Source organism: Monodelphis domestica, chromosome 7 (genome assembly GCF_027887165.1).
Source record: "Monodelphis domestica isolate mMonDom1 chromosome 7, mMonDom1.pri, whole genome shotgun sequence".
Lineage (NCBI taxonomy): Eukaryota > Metazoa > Chordata > Mammalia > Didelphimorphia > Didelphidae > Monodelphis > Monodelphis domestica.
Window position 1 is genome coordinate 236,511,927 of NC_077233.1, and position 19,159 is coordinate 236,531,085.

The window sequence follows — 19,159 nt, forward strand, 5'->3', positions numbered from 1 at the left end:
GACATTCAAACCCAATCTAGGGAAATCCTGATTTCCTCTTCCCTGATATCTTCCCTATCTAAACTTGTTATTAAATTCATCTGGAGTTAAATAACCTACAGTCAGATAAGAGAACTGTCATTTCAGGGGGACATAGAGGGAGTTGAAACCAAGGACAGCCATTCAACCATAAACAGTTCTTATTGGACCCCTGCCGGGTGACCTTGGTCTTGGCTTGTCCCTCAGGGGGATCTGTGATACCTGCTCTGGAGTATCTTCAACATCAATCAATAGAGAAGATATCCCCTTAGGCTATCATAGTTGGCCCATTTCTCAGGAACCCCATTTTTCAAAGACAGCCTCTCTGCAGGGGGTATCTCTCTCCTTTGACCTCACCAGCATCCATATTCCCTCTATCCATTCAATTCTTCCATGCCCTGTTACAAAACCTTCCTTATCATCTGCACTTCTTCAATCCCTACAGTCCCTATAACTATTACAGAGGTCAGCAGTCAGAGAAGAGAAGGGAGAACATTCTTCCTGTGGGGGCAGTTGGGAAGAACACAGTGAGCAGAGACATGGAGTGTCTTGTTTCTGGAACAGACAGGAGGACAGGGTCACTGGATGAAACTGAGTGTGTGTCAAGGAACAAGAAGACTGGAAAAGATTGGAGGGGATTAGAGTACCCTTCCCCTACAGCTTTCTGTATCCTCAGTCTCTCCCTGGGGATTGGAGGGCCAGGGTCATCTTCTTCTTCCCTGCCCAACCAACTGAATTTTCTGTAGGCCCTAAAATTTCTAGTTACAGTTTTGTTTAGATTTATATATGTATTTGTTCAATTGAATTAAAATGATGCAAAATGCATACAGATTTGGAATATACACACAATAAAAAACAGTGGCAACAAAACTTGTATAACTACTCAAACAGTAATGAGATAAGAAAGGAACACAGAGATAACAGATTATAATTTGTTAAATTTCAAATTTAAAGCTATTTTTTATTTCACTTTTTAAAAGCAAATGTAAATAGGTAAGGTTTTGTGGTTCTACTTGAGTTTCAATTCTGCTCTATTTTCATCTGTTGTGATATTAATAAAATTTATTAAAAACAAAACATCTGCTCTCTCCCATATCTATCTCTCTGTATTTTGTTCCTTGTTACCTTTTAAAATCCCCTTTAAAGGAACTGATTTCTGTGAATTGAAAGCTAGCTCCCTTCCTCTTTTCAACTAGACCTATTTCATAATACAAACAAAACTTGAATGATCTACTGCCCTTTACTTTGACATAATCTTCTTCTCCAGCAGCAAGAGTTAGAAAAATTCCATTTAATATCACTTTATCATCTTTGATACTGTTAATTTGTTTTTCTTCTTTCCTTTTAAAAATTAGATTGATCAGTACTTTGTCTATTTTATTTGTTTTTAAATGTATCAGTTTCTAGTCTTAGTTATTAAATCAATAGTTTTTTGACTTTTGACTTTATGGATTTCTCCTTTAATTTTTAGGATCTCTAATTTAGTTTTCATGAGGATTTTTAATTTGTTGACTTTCTAGTTTTTTAATTTGCATACTCAATTCATTGACCTCTGCCCTCCCTAATTTGTTAATATATGAACTCAAGGATATAAATTTCCCCCTAGAACTGCTTTGGCTGCATCCCATAGATTTTGAAAGGATATCTCATCATTGTCATTTTCTTCAATGAAATTAATAATTGCTTCTATGATTTGTTCTTTAATGAACCTATTTTGTAGAATCATATTATTTAATTTCTAATTAATTTTTGATTTGCCTCTCCATGTACCCTTACTAATTATTATTTTTATTGCATTGTGATCTGAAAAGGTTGCATTTATTATTTCTGCTCTTTTGCCCTTGTTTGCAATGTTTTATGCCCCAGTACATGGTCAATCTGTGAATGTACCATGTGCTGCTGAAAAGGTGTATTCCTTTTTGTCCCTATTTATTTTTCTTCACATATTGACAAACTCTAATTTTTCTAAGATTTCATTCACTTCTCTTAACTCTTTCTTATTTAGTTTTTGGTTTGATTTATCTAGTTCTGATGGAGGAAGGTTCAGGTCTCCCATTAGTACAGTTTTTCTATATATTTCATCCTTGAGCTCCACTAGTTTTTCCTTTAGAAATTTGGATGCTATGCCATTTGGTTCATACATGTTGAGTACTGATATTTCCTCATTGTCAATACTGCCTTTTATCAGGATGTAATTAGCTTCCCTATTTCTTTTAATTAGATTTTTTTTTTACTTTGGCTTTGTCAGATATCATGATTGTGACTCCTGCCTTCTTTTTCTCAGTTGATGCCCAATAGATTTTTCTCCATCCACTTACTCTATGAGTATCTATCTACTGCGTGTTTGTTTGTTTTTTTTTAAACCCTTACCTTCCATCTTGGAATCAATATTGATTCCAAGGCAGAAGAGCAGTAATGGCTAGCCAATGGGGGTTAAGTGACTACTCCTAGTCCTGCCCTTTCTTCTTTCACTATTTCCTTCTATACCAGTGTTTTATTTTTAATTAGTCCCCCTAATTCCCACCCTTATTTTATTTCCCTTTCTACAACCCTTCCCTTCTTATTCCCCTCTTATTTTCTTTTCAGTCTTTTAAAACTACTCCTCCACCTCCCTCCCTTATGTTGTTTCCCTCCCCACCAGTCCATTTGTTACACTTCTACTTCTCTAAAGGATGCAAAACAATTCTCTGCTCCAATGGATATGACTGTTCTTTCCTCTTTGAGTCAATTCCAATGCACTTAAGAATTAAGAATTTCCTATTCATAGCTGCGCTCTTTGTGGTGGCCAAAAATTGGAAAATGAGGGGATGCCCATCAATTGGGGAATGGCTGAACAAATTGTGGTATATGTTGGTGATGGAATATTATTGTGCAAAAAGGAATAATAAAGTGGAGGAATTCCATGGAGACTGGAACAACCTCCAGGAAGTGATGCAAAGTGAGAGGAGCAGAACCAGGAGAACATTGTACACAGAGACTTATACACTGTGGTATAATCGAACGTAATGGACTTCTCCATTAGTGGCGGTGTAATATCCCTGAACAATCTGCAGGGATCTAGGAGAAAAAACACTATCCATAAGCAGAGGACAAACTGTGGGAGTAGAAACACCGAGGAAAAGCAACTGCCTGACTACAGCGGTTGAGGGGACATGACAGAGGAGAGACTCTAAACGAACACTCTAATGCAAATATTAACAACATGGCAATGGGTTCGAATCAAGAACACATGTGATACCCAGTGGAATCACGTGTCGGCTAAGGGCGGTGGGGGGGGAGGAAAAGAAAATGATCTTTGTCTTTAATGAATAATGCATGGAAATGATCAAATAAAATACTATAAAATAATTAAAAAAAAAGAATTAAGAATTTCCTATCTCCAACCTCTTTAACCTCCAATGCACTGACACCCACCATGCATTTCTTTATGACATATAAATTTACCCCATTTTGTTTCTTTTCCTATTTCTTAGAATTAACCTCTTTTCCCCTCTAGTTTAATATATATGTTCATGCATTTATACATATTTATGTCTTGGCATTTCATCCTATACAGTTGTCACTGTTCTCTCTAAGCATAATTCTTCTAGCTAACCAGGTAATAATAATAAGAAGAAGAAATTAAGGGAATCATTAAAAACTATTATGCCCAATTATATGGCAATAAATATGGCAATCTAGGTGATATGGATGAATATTTACAAAAATATAAATTGCCTAGATTAACAGAAGAAGAAATAGAATACCCAATATCAGAAAAAGAAATTGAACAAGCCATCAAAGAACTCCCTAAGAAAAAATCCCCAGGACTAGATGGATTCACAAATGAATTCTATCAAACATTCAAAGAACAACTAATCTCAATATTATACAAACTATTTGACAGAATAAGCAAAGAAGGAGTTCTACCAAATTCCTTTTATGACACAAATACGGTACTGATTCCAAAGCCAAGCAGGTCAAAAACAGAGAAAGAAAACCATAGATCAATCTCCTTAATGAACATAGATGCAAAAATCTTAAAAAGAATACTAGCAAAAAGACTCCAGCAAGTGATCAGGAGGATTATTCACTATGATCAGGTAGTATTTATACCAGGAATGCAAGGATGGTTCAATATTAGGAAAACCATCCACATAACTGACTATATCAACAAGAAAACTGACAAAAATCACATGATTATCTTAATAGACACAGAAAAAGCCTTTGATAAAATGTAACACCCATTCCTATTGAAAACATTAGAAAGTATAGGAATAGAAGGGCCTTTCCTAAAAATAATAAACAGTATATACCTAAAACCATCAGCAAACATCATCTGCAATGGGGATAAACTAGAAGCCTTCCCAATAAGATCAGGAGTGAAACAAGGATACCAATTATCACCTCTATTACTTAACATTGTACTAGAAACACTTGCAGTAGCAATTAAAGAAAAAGAAATTGAAGGTATTAAAATAGGCAATGAGGAGACCAAGCTATCACTCTTTGCGGATGATATGATGGTCTACTTAACAAATCCTAGAGAATCAACTAAAAAACTAGTAGAAATAATCAACAACTTTAGCAAAGTTGCAGTATACAAAATAAACCCACATAAGTCATCAGCATTTCTAAATATTTCCAACACATCTCAGCAGCAAGAATTAGAAAGAGAAATTGCATTTAAAATCACCCTAGACAATATAAAATACTTGGGAATTTATTTGCCAAGACAAACACAGGAACTATATGAACACAACTACAAAACACTTTCCACACAACTAAAACTAGATCTGAGCAATTGGAAAAACATTAACTGCTCATAGGTAGGACAAGCTAACATAATAAAAATGACAATCCTACCCAAACTAATTAACTTATTTAGTGTCATACCCATCAAACTACCGAAAAATTTTTTTACACAGTTCATTTGGAAGAAAAAAAAATCAAGGATATCCAGGGAAATAATGAAAAAATATATGAAGGAAGGGGACCTAGCAGTACCAGATCTCAGACTATACTATATAAAGAAGTGGTCCTCAAAACAATATGGTACTGGGTAAGAGACATACAGGAAGATCAGTGGAATAGGCTCAGGGTAAGTGACCTCAGCAAGACAGTCTATGATACACCCACAGATCACAGCTTTTGGGACAAAAATCCCCTATTTGATAAAAACTGCTGGGAAAATTAGAATACAGTATGGGAGAGATTGGATTTGGATCAACATCTCACACCCTACACCAAGATAAAACTCAGAATGGGTGAATGACTTGAATATAAACAAGGAAACTATAAGTAAATTAGGTGAACATAGAATAGTATACTTGTCACATCTTTGGTAAAGGAAAGATTTTAAGACCAAACAAGAGTTATAAAAAAATCACAAAATATAAAATAAATAATTTTGATTACAATAATTAAAAAGGTTTTGTACAACCAAAATTAGAAGGGAAGCAACAAATTGGGGGGGGGGGGAATCTTCATGACAGAAACCTCTGACAAAGGTCAAATTATTCAAATTCATAAAGAGTTAAATCAATTATACAAAAAATCAAGCCATTCCCCAAGTGATAAGTGGGCAAGGGACATGAATAGGTAATTGTCAGATAAAGAAATCAAAACTATTAATAAGCACATGAAAAAGTGTTCTAAATCTCTTATTATCAGAGAGATGCAAATCAAAACAACTCTGAGGTATCTAGCAGATTGGCTAACATGACAGCAAAGGAAAGTAATGAATGCTGGAGGGGATTGGCAAAATTGGGACATTAATTCATTGCTGGTGGAATTGTGAATTGATCCAACCATCCTGAAGGGCAATTTGGAATTGCTGGGTTTATACCCCAAAGAGATAATAAGGAAAAAGACTTGTACAAGAATATTCATAGCTGCACTCTTTGTGGTGGCCAAAAATTGGAAAATGAGGGGTTGCCCTCCAATTGGGGAATGGCTGAATAAATTGTGGTATATGTTTGTGATGGAATACTATTGTGCTCAAAGGAATAATGAACTGGAGGAATTCTATGTGAACTGGAATGACCTCCAGGAATTGATGCAGAGTGAAAGGATAGAACCAGGAGAACATTATATACAGGGACTGATACACTGTGGTACAATCAAATGTAATGGACTTCTCCATTAGTGGCAATGCAATGATCCAGAACAGCTTGGAGGGATTTACGAGAAAGAACACTATTCACATTCAGAGGAAAAACTGTGGGAGTAGAAATATGGAAGACAAACAACTGCTTGATTACATGGGTCGAGGGGGATATGATTGGGGATGTAGACTCTAAATGATCACCCTAGTGCAAACATCAACAACATGGAAAGAGGTTTTGATCAAGGACACATATAAACCCTAGTGGAATTGTGTGTTGTCTACATGAAGGGGTTGGGAGGGGATCCAAGATTATGATTCTTGTAACCAAGAGAAAATGTTCTAAATTGACTAAGTAAATAAAATTTTCAAAAAAAATTAAAAATAAAATCACTTAAATGATTATATAGTAGCCAGGAATCTATTTGCCAAGGCAAATACAGGAGTTATATGAACACATTTACAAAACACTTTTCACACAAATAAAGTAAAGTCAGATCTATACAATTGGAAAAATATTAGTTGTTCCTGGGTAGGCTGAGCTATTATAATAAAAATGACAATTATACTTAAATTAGTTCATTTATTCAGTACCATACCAATCAAACTACCAAATAATTATTTTATATAATTAGAAAAAAATAATGACAAAATTCATCTGGAAGAACAAAAGGTCAAGAATATTAGGGAACTAATGAAAAAAATGTGAAGGAAGGAGGCCTAGAAGTACCAGATCTCAAACTGTACTAAATAGCAGCAATCATCAAACCAATCTTGTACTGGCTAAGGAATAGAACAGTAGATAAATGGAGTAGATTAGAGATACACAATTGATAAATCCAAAGATCTCAGCTTTCAGAATAAGGACTTTTTAAACAAAAACTGCTGGGAAAACTGGAAAATGGTATGGCATAAGCTAGGTATAGACAAACATCTCACACCCTATATCAAGATATGGTCAAAATGGATATATAATTTAGATATAAAGAATGATACCATAACTAAATTAGGGGAAGACAGAAGAGTTTGCCTGGCAGATCTCTGAAGAAGGGAAGAATTTATGACCAAATAAGGGATAGAGAGTAGTATAAGATATAAAATGAATAATTTTGATTATATTAAATTAAAAAGGTTTTGTACAATCAAAATTAATCTAACCAAGAAGGGCAACAACAAACTTGGAAATTTAAATACCTTTTAATCACTCTTGATTAGAGAAATGGAAATTAAAACAACACTGAGGTACTACCTCACACCTATCAGATTGACTGATATGGCAATAAAGTGACAAATGTTGGAAGGAATGTGGCAAAATTGAGACACTAATGGATTGCTGATTGAGTTGTGAATAGATCCAACCATTCTGGAGGGCAATTTGGAACTGTGTGCAAAGGGCAATAAAATTGAGCATACCCTTTGATCCTCTGATACCACTAATGAGTCTGTATCCCAAAGAGATAAAAAGGGGAAAGGACCTACTAGTACAAAAAGATTTATAGCAGTTCTTTTTGTAGTGGCAAAGAATTGGAAATTGAGAGCAATGTCCTCCAATTGAGGAATGGCTGAACAAATTGTGATGTTAGAAATGATAAACAGGATGATTTCAAAAAGAGTGGGAAAAATCTACATGAACTGGCACAGCATAAAATAAACAAAACCAAGAGAACATTGTATACAGTAATGGAAACACTGTGGGATGATCAACTGTGAAACACTTAGCTGCTCTCAGAAATACGAGCCAGAACAATTCTGAGGGATTCATGACAACGAATGCTATCCACCTCCAGAAAAGGAACTCTTGGAGTTGACTTTCACATCAGTGTAATTTTGGTTTTTTTTTTTTTTTGGATTTTGGTTATGTATGATTTTGCTCTTATAACAATGACCAATATGGAAGTGTGTTTTGCATGACAATAAAAAATGAGGAAAAAAGAAATAATCTTCTTTCATAGTCTTAATGAAAAACTAATAATGACACTATTATCAGACTTGTAGACACACAGATATAAGTTCATTTTCTTGAGCATTTAGCCTTACCTGAATAATGATGGCTGTGCACTCATCAACAGTCACCACCACATAACGATCTGTATCCCCAAATTGTTTCAAGGACTCACTGCAACATCTTTCCACTAAAGTTATATTGTAGCTGTCAAAACACAATTTAGCTAAAATAGTGAAACTTCTTATGAGAAATTTAAGAAAATCTTTGTTGTGTCAATGCTCATTGCATTGCCCTTATTACATAATCACTATTTCCACTCTATCCATTCAGAGTGCTTTTGGGTATGTATACTAGGATGGAAATAATTTCTGTCTCTTTATAAAGGAATAAAGTATTCATTTATAAGTTGTTATAATAGTTTTTGAATCCAGAAGGATACATAACCACAGAAAATAGCTAGCATATTTATATCTTACTTGGATTCTAGTAGCTGAAGTATTTCTGGTGTATTAAGAAGTCCTTCAGAGGTAAGAAACACATATGGGATTTGAATTTCTAAAAGAAAACCTCCAAATGTGTCCAGTGAGGCACTTTCTAGAAAAAGAAAAATTTTACTTGTTTAGATTGATAAATGCATATATATGTGTGTATATATATATATATATACACATACACAAACATATATAAACATACATGCAATTTCCCATTAAAACAGAAAAATGATGATTTGTTTCTGGATTGTTTTATATTTGAAGAGTATATACCAGTGATGATGAACATTTTAGAGATGGAGTGCCAGGTCCTACCCCCCAGACCCAGTGCTGTGTGAGCCCTCCCCCCCCCAAGACCATGCCATGCCATGTCCCTCCTGAGCCCATTGGTCCCTCCCCTCCCCCTTATCCTAGAGAGGGGAGGGAGGAAGCACTTCCATTAGGCTGCTGGGTGGAGGGACAGATAAAGTGAAAATAGGTCATCAGACCAAGTGAAGGAGGGGAAGGGAGTGACCCTCCATCTCAGCTCCCCTCTAGCCCTGGCACTTGTGAGCTGCCCACCTTATCCCTTGCACACTCCTTATCCAAGCACACTTGCTGGGCAGAAGGGCAGGTTATATGAAAAAATATCTACAGCCACAGTGGAGAGGGGGAAGGGAGAAGCTCTGCCCAAGCCTTCTGTCCTTCTAGTAAGGAAAGGGGTGTGTGTGTGAGAGGGTGGTTTGTATGCCCACAGAGAGTGCTCTGTGTGTCATTTGGCATCTGTGCCATAGGTTTGCCATCACTGGTATATACATTGGATGTTTTCTTTAAAAAGATATAAGAAAACCTCTGAAACCTTTTAACATTCCTATTCTGGATTAAGAATAATTTTTATTCCTTTTGTGAACTTCTCATACTTCCAAATATTATCAGAGAGAGAGAGCAATTTAACTTTCACTGTTAAGTATCAAAGATCCCAAAGATGTGATTAGGGGAACCAATCTTTTAGAACTACATTGGAATTCCCAGACTTTGCTCTTTCTTACCTAAAGTCTGATGGAAATTGAGACAATCACTTGGGGCAAGATATATAACTACAGTCTGTGGTATAGCAGAGACCTGTATTTTGTAGCCCACAGGGGAAAGTCAGGACTCATAATGCTAAGTTACTGCCAGCATTTTAGTCCTGTTCCACAATTATTATTTAATGTTCCATGGTACAAGGATATGGTGATCTTGGAGATTGGAATTAGCAATTTTATTTAGTTGAGGTACTGCTAAAGGAGAGAGGAGTCAAGGTGACTGAGTGTTTGGCTTAGGTCACTACCCAAACATTCAGGGGTCGTTGGTGTTTAGAATCTAGGAAACGGTTATTGCCCATTTAATGTTCATTGCTTAAAACAATATTACTTAGAAATGCATTAGACACAAGCTACATAAAAGCATTCATGATCATAAGTACAATGGATAAGTTTAATTAATTAAAGACTGAATTGCATTAGCAGGTCTGTAGGGAGTCTTAATAACATGTTCCTTATGCTTTTCTTAGGCACACAATATTTATTAAACCTTCATTTTAAGAAGTGTAACAGTAAAGATTTTCAAAAATACTTATTGTATAAATCAAATGATAAATAAATTTCAACTGGAATAGAGAAATTTGTAATTTTCAACTTTCCTTACTTTTAAAAACTTCATCTGGGAGGACTGTTTTAAAGGCCATGTAAGGAATATCCAATTGTTCACAATGTTCAGTCCAGCAAGAGTTTTCTACATAATTATACTCCATCATGAATGAGAATTGAGTCCAGGGAAAGTCAGGTCCAATATGTTGATTATGTATAACCATGCAGGAACATTTCTTGAGGCTAGAAGAGCCAAGAAAATAGCATTAAAATTATATTGTTTCAGGGGCAACTGGGTGGCTCAGTGGATTGAGAGCCATGCCCAGAGATGGGAGGTCCTGGGTTCAAATCTGGCCATAGACACTTCCCATCTGGGTGACCCTGGGCAAGTCACTTGACCCCCATTGTCTAGCCCTTACCACTCTTCTGCCTTGGAACCTGTATTGATTCTAATACTGAAGGTAAGGGTTAAAAAAAAAATTCTATCATTTCCTGGGAATGGGTATACCCCACTAAGAATGCTGGCTTGAGGATGGTAAAAGGCCATGACTGTTTTATTTCCTGTTCCCAATGTGTCCACTCATTTAAGAAAAATTTCAATACAAGTTCTGTCTAATTTACTTTAATCTGGTCTTGATCTTTTCTTGTTCCTTCTTATATGCTCCTATTTTCCTCTATGAAATAAAGAACAGCAGCCTGTTCAGAAACTCATTTTTTCGTTTTTCCCTAGACACTATCAATATCCAACAGAAAAATCATAATCAGAAATTCTTCCATAATTATTGAAAAGTTTTATCCTTTTAAAACTGACAATATTACATTGTGTGACACTTTTGGAAATGCTACTGCTATATCTATATCTAAACTTATATCTTTATGTATAAATGATTATACTGAATAATCTTGGAAAACAGATGAATGGCAAACATATCAGTTCTGCTTTCTCATCTGACCTAGGGTAGTGATTAAATTAATTATAATTTTCTACTGCTGCTTCCTCAACTGATTAGAAAATTCTTGAATTTTAGTCAGTACAAATTGAACAATTATTATTGGTGAGTTTGAGTATTCTTTTATATATTTATTAATAGTTTACAATTCTTTTAAGGACTGCTTGACAAAACCAATGCAGCCAAAATTCGAAGGGGAACAACAAATTGGGAAAAATTTTTTTAACAAAAGTCTCTGACAAAGGTCTAATTTCTCAAATATATAAGGAACTAAGTTAAATATACAAGAAATCAAGTCATTTCCCCAATTGACAAATGGTCAAGGGATATGAATAGGCAGTTTTTAGATGAAGAAACCAAAACTATCAATAATCACATGAAAAAGTGTTCTAAATCCCTCCAAATTAAAGAAATACAAATAAAAACAACTCTGAGCTATGACCTCACACCTCACAGATTGGCCTATAATATGACTGTAAAGGAAAATAATAAGTGTTGGAGGGAGTGTGGCAAAATTGGGACATTAGTGCATTACTGGTGGAGTTGTGAATTGATCCAAACATTCTAGAAGGCAATTTGGAATTATGCTCAAAGGAATTTAAAAGACAGCATGCCTTTCAATCCAGCAATACCACTACTGGGTTTGTACCCCAAAGAGATAAAAAAAATATTTATACAAATGTTTATACAAAAATATTTATAGCCATGCTTCTTTGTGGTGCCAAAAAATTGGAAAATGAAGGGGTGTCCCTTGAATGGAGAATGGCTTCACAAATTGTGGTATATGATACTTGATTTCTATATGAATTAGAAAGACCTCCATGTACTGATGTGGAGTGAAATGAGCAGAACCAGAGGAACATTATACACAGTAACTGAAATATTATGGAATGATCAAATATGGCTTTGCCACTAAGAGCAATGCAATGATCCAGGACAATTGGGAGAGACTTATGAGAAAGAAAACTATTCACATCTAGCAAAAGAACTGTGGGAGTAGAAATGCAGAAGACAAAAATATGATTTATCAAGGATTTGGTTCTGGGTTTAAAAGATTACTTTATTATAAAAATGAATAATGTGGAAATAAGTTTTGAGTGATAATACATGTATAACCCAGTGGAATTGCTTGTCAGCTCTGAGTAGGGGAGGTAAAAGGGGAAGGAGAGAACACAAATCATGTAACCATGGAAAAATACTTAAATAAAATGCAATTGAAAAATTTTTAACAACAACAAAAATGAATTGTGTGAATCCTTTGATGACTTATCTATGGGGGAATGGTTTTTGGTCTTATACAAATCTCCTTTAACAGCTATTCTGTTCTTTTTTAAAATGCTAATCAAAGTACTCCTTACATTTTCTTTCATAAAAGCTTAAATCATTGAAGGCAGTACTATGGATGTCTTAGTAATCCAACTTTGAAATTTGTTTTTTTTTTTCCATTAAAAATAAATCCTCTTTAACCAATTGATGGTGTGGAATGTAACATAATGTCTACTAGTCTATGGCAGCTAGATGGTGCAGCAGGTAGAGTGCTAGGTCTGGAGTCAGGCAGATCTGAATTCAAATACAGCTTCAGAAACTTACTAGTTTTGTAACTCCAGATAAGTAGTATTATGATGATCAAATGAAATAATATGTGTATAGAGCTTGGCTCAATGTTGGGCTAATAGCAGGTCTTACACAAATAACTAGCTATTATTGTTGTTGCTGTTGTTACAAACAACTTCCAAATAGCAAAAGGGAAAACTCTCAAAGAAAATTCTTTGGAAATAATCTCCAGGAATGGCTCACCATTCCTATTTTTTATGCAATCTGGAATATAGCAAAAAAGTGAAGATCCTTTCAAAGGTCTTTGAATATACCTAACTTCCCTTTTGGACTTGACTATTTTGAAATCATTAGCCATAGCATAATAAAATTAAAAGAACAAATATATATTAATTAAAGAGTAAACCATCCTTAAAAAAATAAATTTGACTTACCCATTTAAAATGTCATTGGATTCCAGTAAAATGTTTCTTTTTTCAGGAGATAAAGAAATACATTTTAAACCTGAATTGGCAAAATAATGGAAAATAAATATTTTTTAGTGTTTTTAACTTTATATACTTCTTTCTAAAGTGATATAAAGTGATTTGATTCAATTATCAAGAAATATATTTAATGGTATGTTAAAAAAGGATACTTGTTTGTGAAAACTCAAATTATTTTTAAAAAAGATTTAGTTTTTTTAAAAAGTATTCACCCATCAGAAAATGTCATAGATTATATATCTGGGACATATATATATATATAAATATATATATATATATTTAAAAGGACAGATGCTCAGTTTTTACTTTTTTGAATCTAAGTGGAATGGAAATACTTGATTTTAATGTAGAGTCTGCTAGGTCCTGTGTAATCCTGACTGTAGCACCTCAATATTTGAGTTGTTTCCTTCTGGCAGCTTCTAGTACTTTTTCCTTGGTCTGAGAGTTCTGAAATTGGACTACAATAGTCCTGAGGTATTTTACTTTGGGGTTTCTTTCAGGAGGTGATTGATAGATTCTCTCAATTTCTATCTTTCCCTCTTGTTTGAGGATCTGAAGACAGTTTTCCCTTATGATTTCTTTAATGTGTAATCTGGGCTCTTTAAAAATTTTATATTTATTTTTGTATTAAACCCTTACCTTCTGTCTTGGAATTAATACGGTGTTTTGGTTCCAAGGCAGAAGACTGATAAGGGCTAGGCAATGGGGGTCAAGTGAGTTGCCCAGGATCACCCAGCTGGGAAGTGGCTGAGGCCAGATTTGAACCTAGGACCTCCCGGCTCTAGGCCTGGCTCTCAATTCACTGAGCTACCCAGCTGTCCCCTGGGCTCTTTTTTTGATCATAGCTTTCAAGTATTCTGATGAGTTTTAGATGATATCTTCTAGATCTATTTTCCAGATTGGTCATTTTTCCACTGAAGTATTTTAGATTTTCTTCTATTAAAGTGTTTTGTTGTTGTTGTTTTTGGTTTCCTGGCATCTTATGGTTTCATTAGCTTCTATTTGTCCAATTTTAATTTTTAGGAAGTTATTTTCTTTCTTGAGTTTTTGTGTTTCCATTTGGTCAATCTATTCCTTAAGGAGTTGCTTTCTTCAGTGATTTCCACCCCAGCTGTTGAGTTTTTCTGTCAATTTTCTGATAATTTGGCTTTTTAACTTCAAATTCTTCCAGGGATTCTTTTGAGGCCTGATACACTTTCCTTTGAGCCTTCATATGTTTCTTTTTGGACATTGTTGTTCTCTTCTAAGTTCCTATTCTGGTCTTCTCTGTCACTGAAATAACTTTCTAAAGTTAGGGGTGTGTGTGTGTGTGTGTGTGCGCGCGCACGTGCGCACGCGCGTGTGTGCCTTTTGCTCATTTTTCTGGTTGTTCCCCTCCTTTCCATTACTGTATTTATCTACTGAGGTATTTCTCTGTTCCTGGGGTAGAAAGTGCACTTCTCTAAGCTTGCAGAATGTTCTTCTCTGGTACTTGGGTTAGGACTGACTGCTCTTGTTCCTCATAGTGGATCTGCAAAGGAAGTAGCCCTGCTGACTTGCTATGGGGAAGTTTGCAGCTATTTTATCCAGCTATATTGAGCACCTATAATCCTAGTTCCTCTGTTGTTTTTTGGGCTGGCATGGTCCCTACTCTGCTGCTTCTCTGCTCCTGCCAAGTGGCCTGGGCTGGGTAGGTTCCTTGTCTTGGACTCCACTGCCTTAGGCACCTTGTCGCCATGTAGGAGTGAGCAGGTTACTTTACTGTAGTTCCAGTTCCCCTTTCTGCTTCTTTATAGCCCCACAGCTCTTCTGTCATTTGGGAGTGGATAGGTCAATATAGTTCGAGTTCTTCCTCTCTGCTCCCTTGTAGTCTCAGGGCTCCAAAGCCCACATAAGCGTTTGTAGGTTTTCTGCCTTTTCTATCTGTCTAGAGTGGTTCCAGCTGGGTTCATTCCCATTTTGCAGTTTTGCTGCTTCTGGCAGAGTCATGGGCTGCTCCAAGATCTGCCAGTCCTCCCAGATGCTGTGCTGCCTGGGCTGTTCTCTCCTCTTACTCCAGTGAGATGTGTTCCTCTAGCTTTCTTTTGTTTTGAGATTTATTTTCTATGTGTGTGTGAAATTGGAGGAGTGGAACATCCTTTACTTTGCCATCTTAACTCCCAGCATGCAATCATCAGAAAAACTTAATTACAAAATCATATTAAATATCTATCATTTGTGTTCCTAAGTTCATCAAGATCATAATGAAACAATTTCCATTCCGATAAAAAGTATTTATTTAACTGTAACACCCAAATCTAGGCAACAACTTGGCACTCATACTGGCAAGCTGAGCTCCCCTAGAGAGTAGCTAATATGTATTTTAATGTAAATTGAATTAATCCCAATACATTGGGATAAAACATTTAAATGTCACCCTGTAAAATATAGAAGAGGCACTAGGGAATTGCTATTCTTCTCACTTCTTCAGTTCCTCTCAAGTTTACTTTAGATATCTTTATTTTATTTATTTACAAACAAATATTTAAAAACATGACAGCAGATGCATATCTCATTCATTCTTATAAGAAAACATGATACAAGAAATGCTGATTCTAGGGCTGACCAACTGACAACTATGTCATATATACTCTTTTGTAGAATGCAAAGGAATAGCATATTAGGTACACAGTATGTATGCAATCAGTTCTTTATGACTTGATTTGATGATTTGGATACAGAAAAATCAAAATAAAATAAGTGTTGTCTCTTTCCTCATACTCATTAAAGTCCTGATTTGTTGAAATGACATGTTAGCTACATGTGCAAACATATTAGCAACTTGTTAAATGCACTGATTAAGAGTTTGTAAGAGAGCGAGAGATGGAAGCATGTGTTAACTTTATAACATTACACAAAAGGAAAAGCCAAACCAATAGTAAATGAATATAGTTATGGTAATCAAAATGGAGTTCATCAGCTGTATAGTCAATGTTTTTGTGTTATGTTTTGGGGAATATGGATCTAGTATTTATAGATGTCAATAAATATTGATAGAATATAGCTCATATGGAGATTCAGTTGTTGGCAGTTGAGGAGATGGTTGGATTCTGCTGGAGACTGGTTATAAAGAAATTCCTGCTTATTAAACTATAAAAGATGCAGGGAAAGGAAAAGGAAGTATAGTTATTGATAGGAGATATATTCCCTATATCTAATCAATTCTAACTAAATCCCCGAACCCAATCTTTTCTGCAAGGGAAATCTTTGTCTATGAAAGTAGATACTACACTCACCATCCTATCCGACTAAAATGATAATCTAAGCCTCTTTCCAAAACGAAGAACCTTAAATATATATAGTAACTCCTAAAGTAGTTTATATACTCTTGAGAGAGTTTGAAGCAACCCCCACCCTTCTGCTGTCTGTGTCAGATTTCACAAGACAAGCTGTCTGTGTATCTCCTGCTTTGTGTTGCTCTCCCTGGAGAGTTTCAGAGAAAACAGCTTCAGTAACTCAATCTAAGCCAGTTCAGTTACTAACAGTCTTCTGAGATAAAATTATGATTTTTCCAACTAATCACCCCCACAATCTTCCAAGAGTGATCTGAGGAAATCTCTGATCCCCTTACTCTTGAGGGGACAATTCCAAGAGTGACCATTATCTCCCAACAGTCTCTTCCAAGGGCAACTGGGAATAAAATTCTCTTGCTGGTTAAAGGAACTCAAGTGAAATTCCCTGACCATGCATCACAGAGACAAGGAAAGAATCCTTTCTCAGGTATTTATTTCTCTGTGTTCAAATTACACACTATACCTAATAAATAACAAATTAATCTTTATAGTTAGTAGATGAAGCACAAAAATGGACTCTAAGATGGAAGATGAAAAAATATTGAAGTCAGGAAGAGAATATGATACTTGTTAGTAAATGCCATCAACTTTAATAGTTCCAGAAGTTATATCCTACAGTAGGATTTGGAGACACAGTGCTTTAAAACTAAGATATTTGGCTGTATAATATTATACACACATACACACATTATATTAAACTCCTTACACTCACCTAGCTCAACATCTCTGAACTAATATGGAAAGGTCACTTGATTCAACTCTACTAATATGAAAAAGGAAGTTGCTTTCCTAAAAATATAGTATATATATATATATATATATATATATATGATATGTTATTATATATCATATAAAGCTATATATACACACATATGTACATACATTTATTATATTACTTCAACACTTCAAAGATCTGAAATTTGTCATTGTATGCATTTTCCTGCAGACTACTACATAGAACAGTGATGGCAAATCTTTTAGAGATGGAGTGCCGGGGCCCGCCCCCACTCCATTCCCCAGACCAAGTACTGTGCCCACCTCCCATCACATACTGGGTATGCCCTGCCCCTCCCCTTACTGTACACTGCTGGGCAGAGAGGTGGGTGATACGAAAAAAATGTCATCAGGCATAGAGGGGAGGGAGAGGGGAGCGACTCCACCTGAGTCCCTCTGCTTTTCTAGTAATGAACTCTAGGGGTGGGGGGTGGGAAGGGAGGGTGGCCACATACCCACAGAGAGTGCTCTGAATGCCATCTTTGGCACCCATGCCATAGGTTTGCCATCACTGACTTAGAAGATAGTCTTTAAGAGGTGATATGGCAAAACAACAAAACTCTCTATGAACTCAACTAAATTGTTGGACAGCTAATTTTCAGTCTGGGCCTGGGCCCCAACTCCAGGTCTTTTTAAACTGGGAGATTCTTCCAGAATTTGTATTATACTGTTGTAGCTTCTGAGAACCCTGGAGCTACCAAGCTACTTCCACACCATGATGAAGTATTAGCATAGAATTTTAGAGGAGGTCCTGAACTGCTGAGTGCAAGGAAGGTATTAGTGTTTCATTTTTTAAAAGGTGGTAAACACCAGATGATGATTTTGGAAGTAATAAGACATCTTTTAGATTTATATTGGACCTCTGGCAGGGAAGTCATGAAGAAGGGTAGAAGATAATATTTAGCTGGCAAGAGATGAAAGTGAGAGATGGGTGGGAGGAATAATGAGTATCCACTTTAGAGAAGAACATACTGACAACAGATTATGATGTGTAAGGGACTTAATATTTATCTATTCACGTACATGACACAGCTAGAAAATCAGACTAGGACTAAAAGAGAATTCTTGAAATATATTTTAGTAGTTGCTTTCAAGGCAATAAAGAATAAAAACTTGAAATAATACTTTTCAAAAGTATCTAAGATATAAACAGTGAAAAGATGTAAACCCAGTTTAGAGAGTATCCCTCAGGGTGGTCAATAGTGACAAATGCAGTCCGATGTATGAGGTCTGAGAAAAAATTAAATTTGGCAAATAAGTAGTTGTTGGTAATTTTGAAGAAGGCATTCTTGGTTGAGCGATGAGAATGGTATCCAAATTACAAGGGTCGGAATAAGTGAGAAGTGAGGAAGCACAAGCAATAATTATGAATGTTTTTTTCAACAAGTTTGGCTGAGAAAGGTATTAATAATATAGGCTGCTTTAGGAGTCAATAGGATCTGGTAAAAGTATTTTAAGGGTGAGGGAATCTTGATCACATTGGAAGCCAAAAGAGAGAGCCAGTAGTTTGGATCAGGGAAAGAGAACAGGTGATTTAAAGGGCAATCTACTGTAGAAAATGGGAGAGGCTTGGATACAGAGGAGAGGACCATTTCATTATCAGAGACTAGAGGAAAGCAAGAGTGAGTCAAGGATGTCAAGGGGTTCTGAGATGCACAGAAGGAAATGATGAATGGACTCAATTTTCACAATGAAATTAGAGGTGAGGTCCTCAGCTTAGAGAGACAGTGTGACTCATTGTTAGCAATTTTTCTGCCTTACAGTACCATTACATTTACATATTAGTGATCTCTCATATAATTATGCATAAAAAACATTTACTGATGAATTTGCATATAAGACATTCCATTCTTTTCACTCATCTAGCTAAGCTTCATTGGAACAATATGAAGGCTGCATTTTATTTACTCGAGTCTTCTAATATGAAAACAAATTTCCT

The 19,159-nt window shown here is 35.6% G+C and overlaps 1 protein-coding gene across 3 annotated transcripts in view; it reads right to left on the reverse strand.

Annotated features, from left to right (window-relative positions):
- SHOC1 (shortage in chiasmata 1) overlaps window positions 1-19,159 on the reverse strand; it is a 162,303-nt gene that overhangs the window by 49,528 nt on the left and 93,616 nt on the right. For all 3 annotated transcript variants that reach the window (XM_056806600.1, XM_056806599.1, XM_056806598.1), the window contains exons 19-22: window positions 13,085-13,154; window positions 10,205-10,389; window positions 8,525-8,642; window positions 8,141-8,252 (exon numbers count right to left, since the gene is read on the reverse strand). In XM_056806600.1, the coding sequence (XP_056662578.1) occupies window positions 8,141-8,252; window positions 8,525-8,642; window positions 10,205-10,389; window positions 13,085-13,154 (485 nt within the window). The remainder of the gene's footprint in view (window positions 1-8,140; window positions 8,253-8,524; window positions 8,643-10,204; window positions 10,390-13,084; window positions 13,155-19,159) is intronic.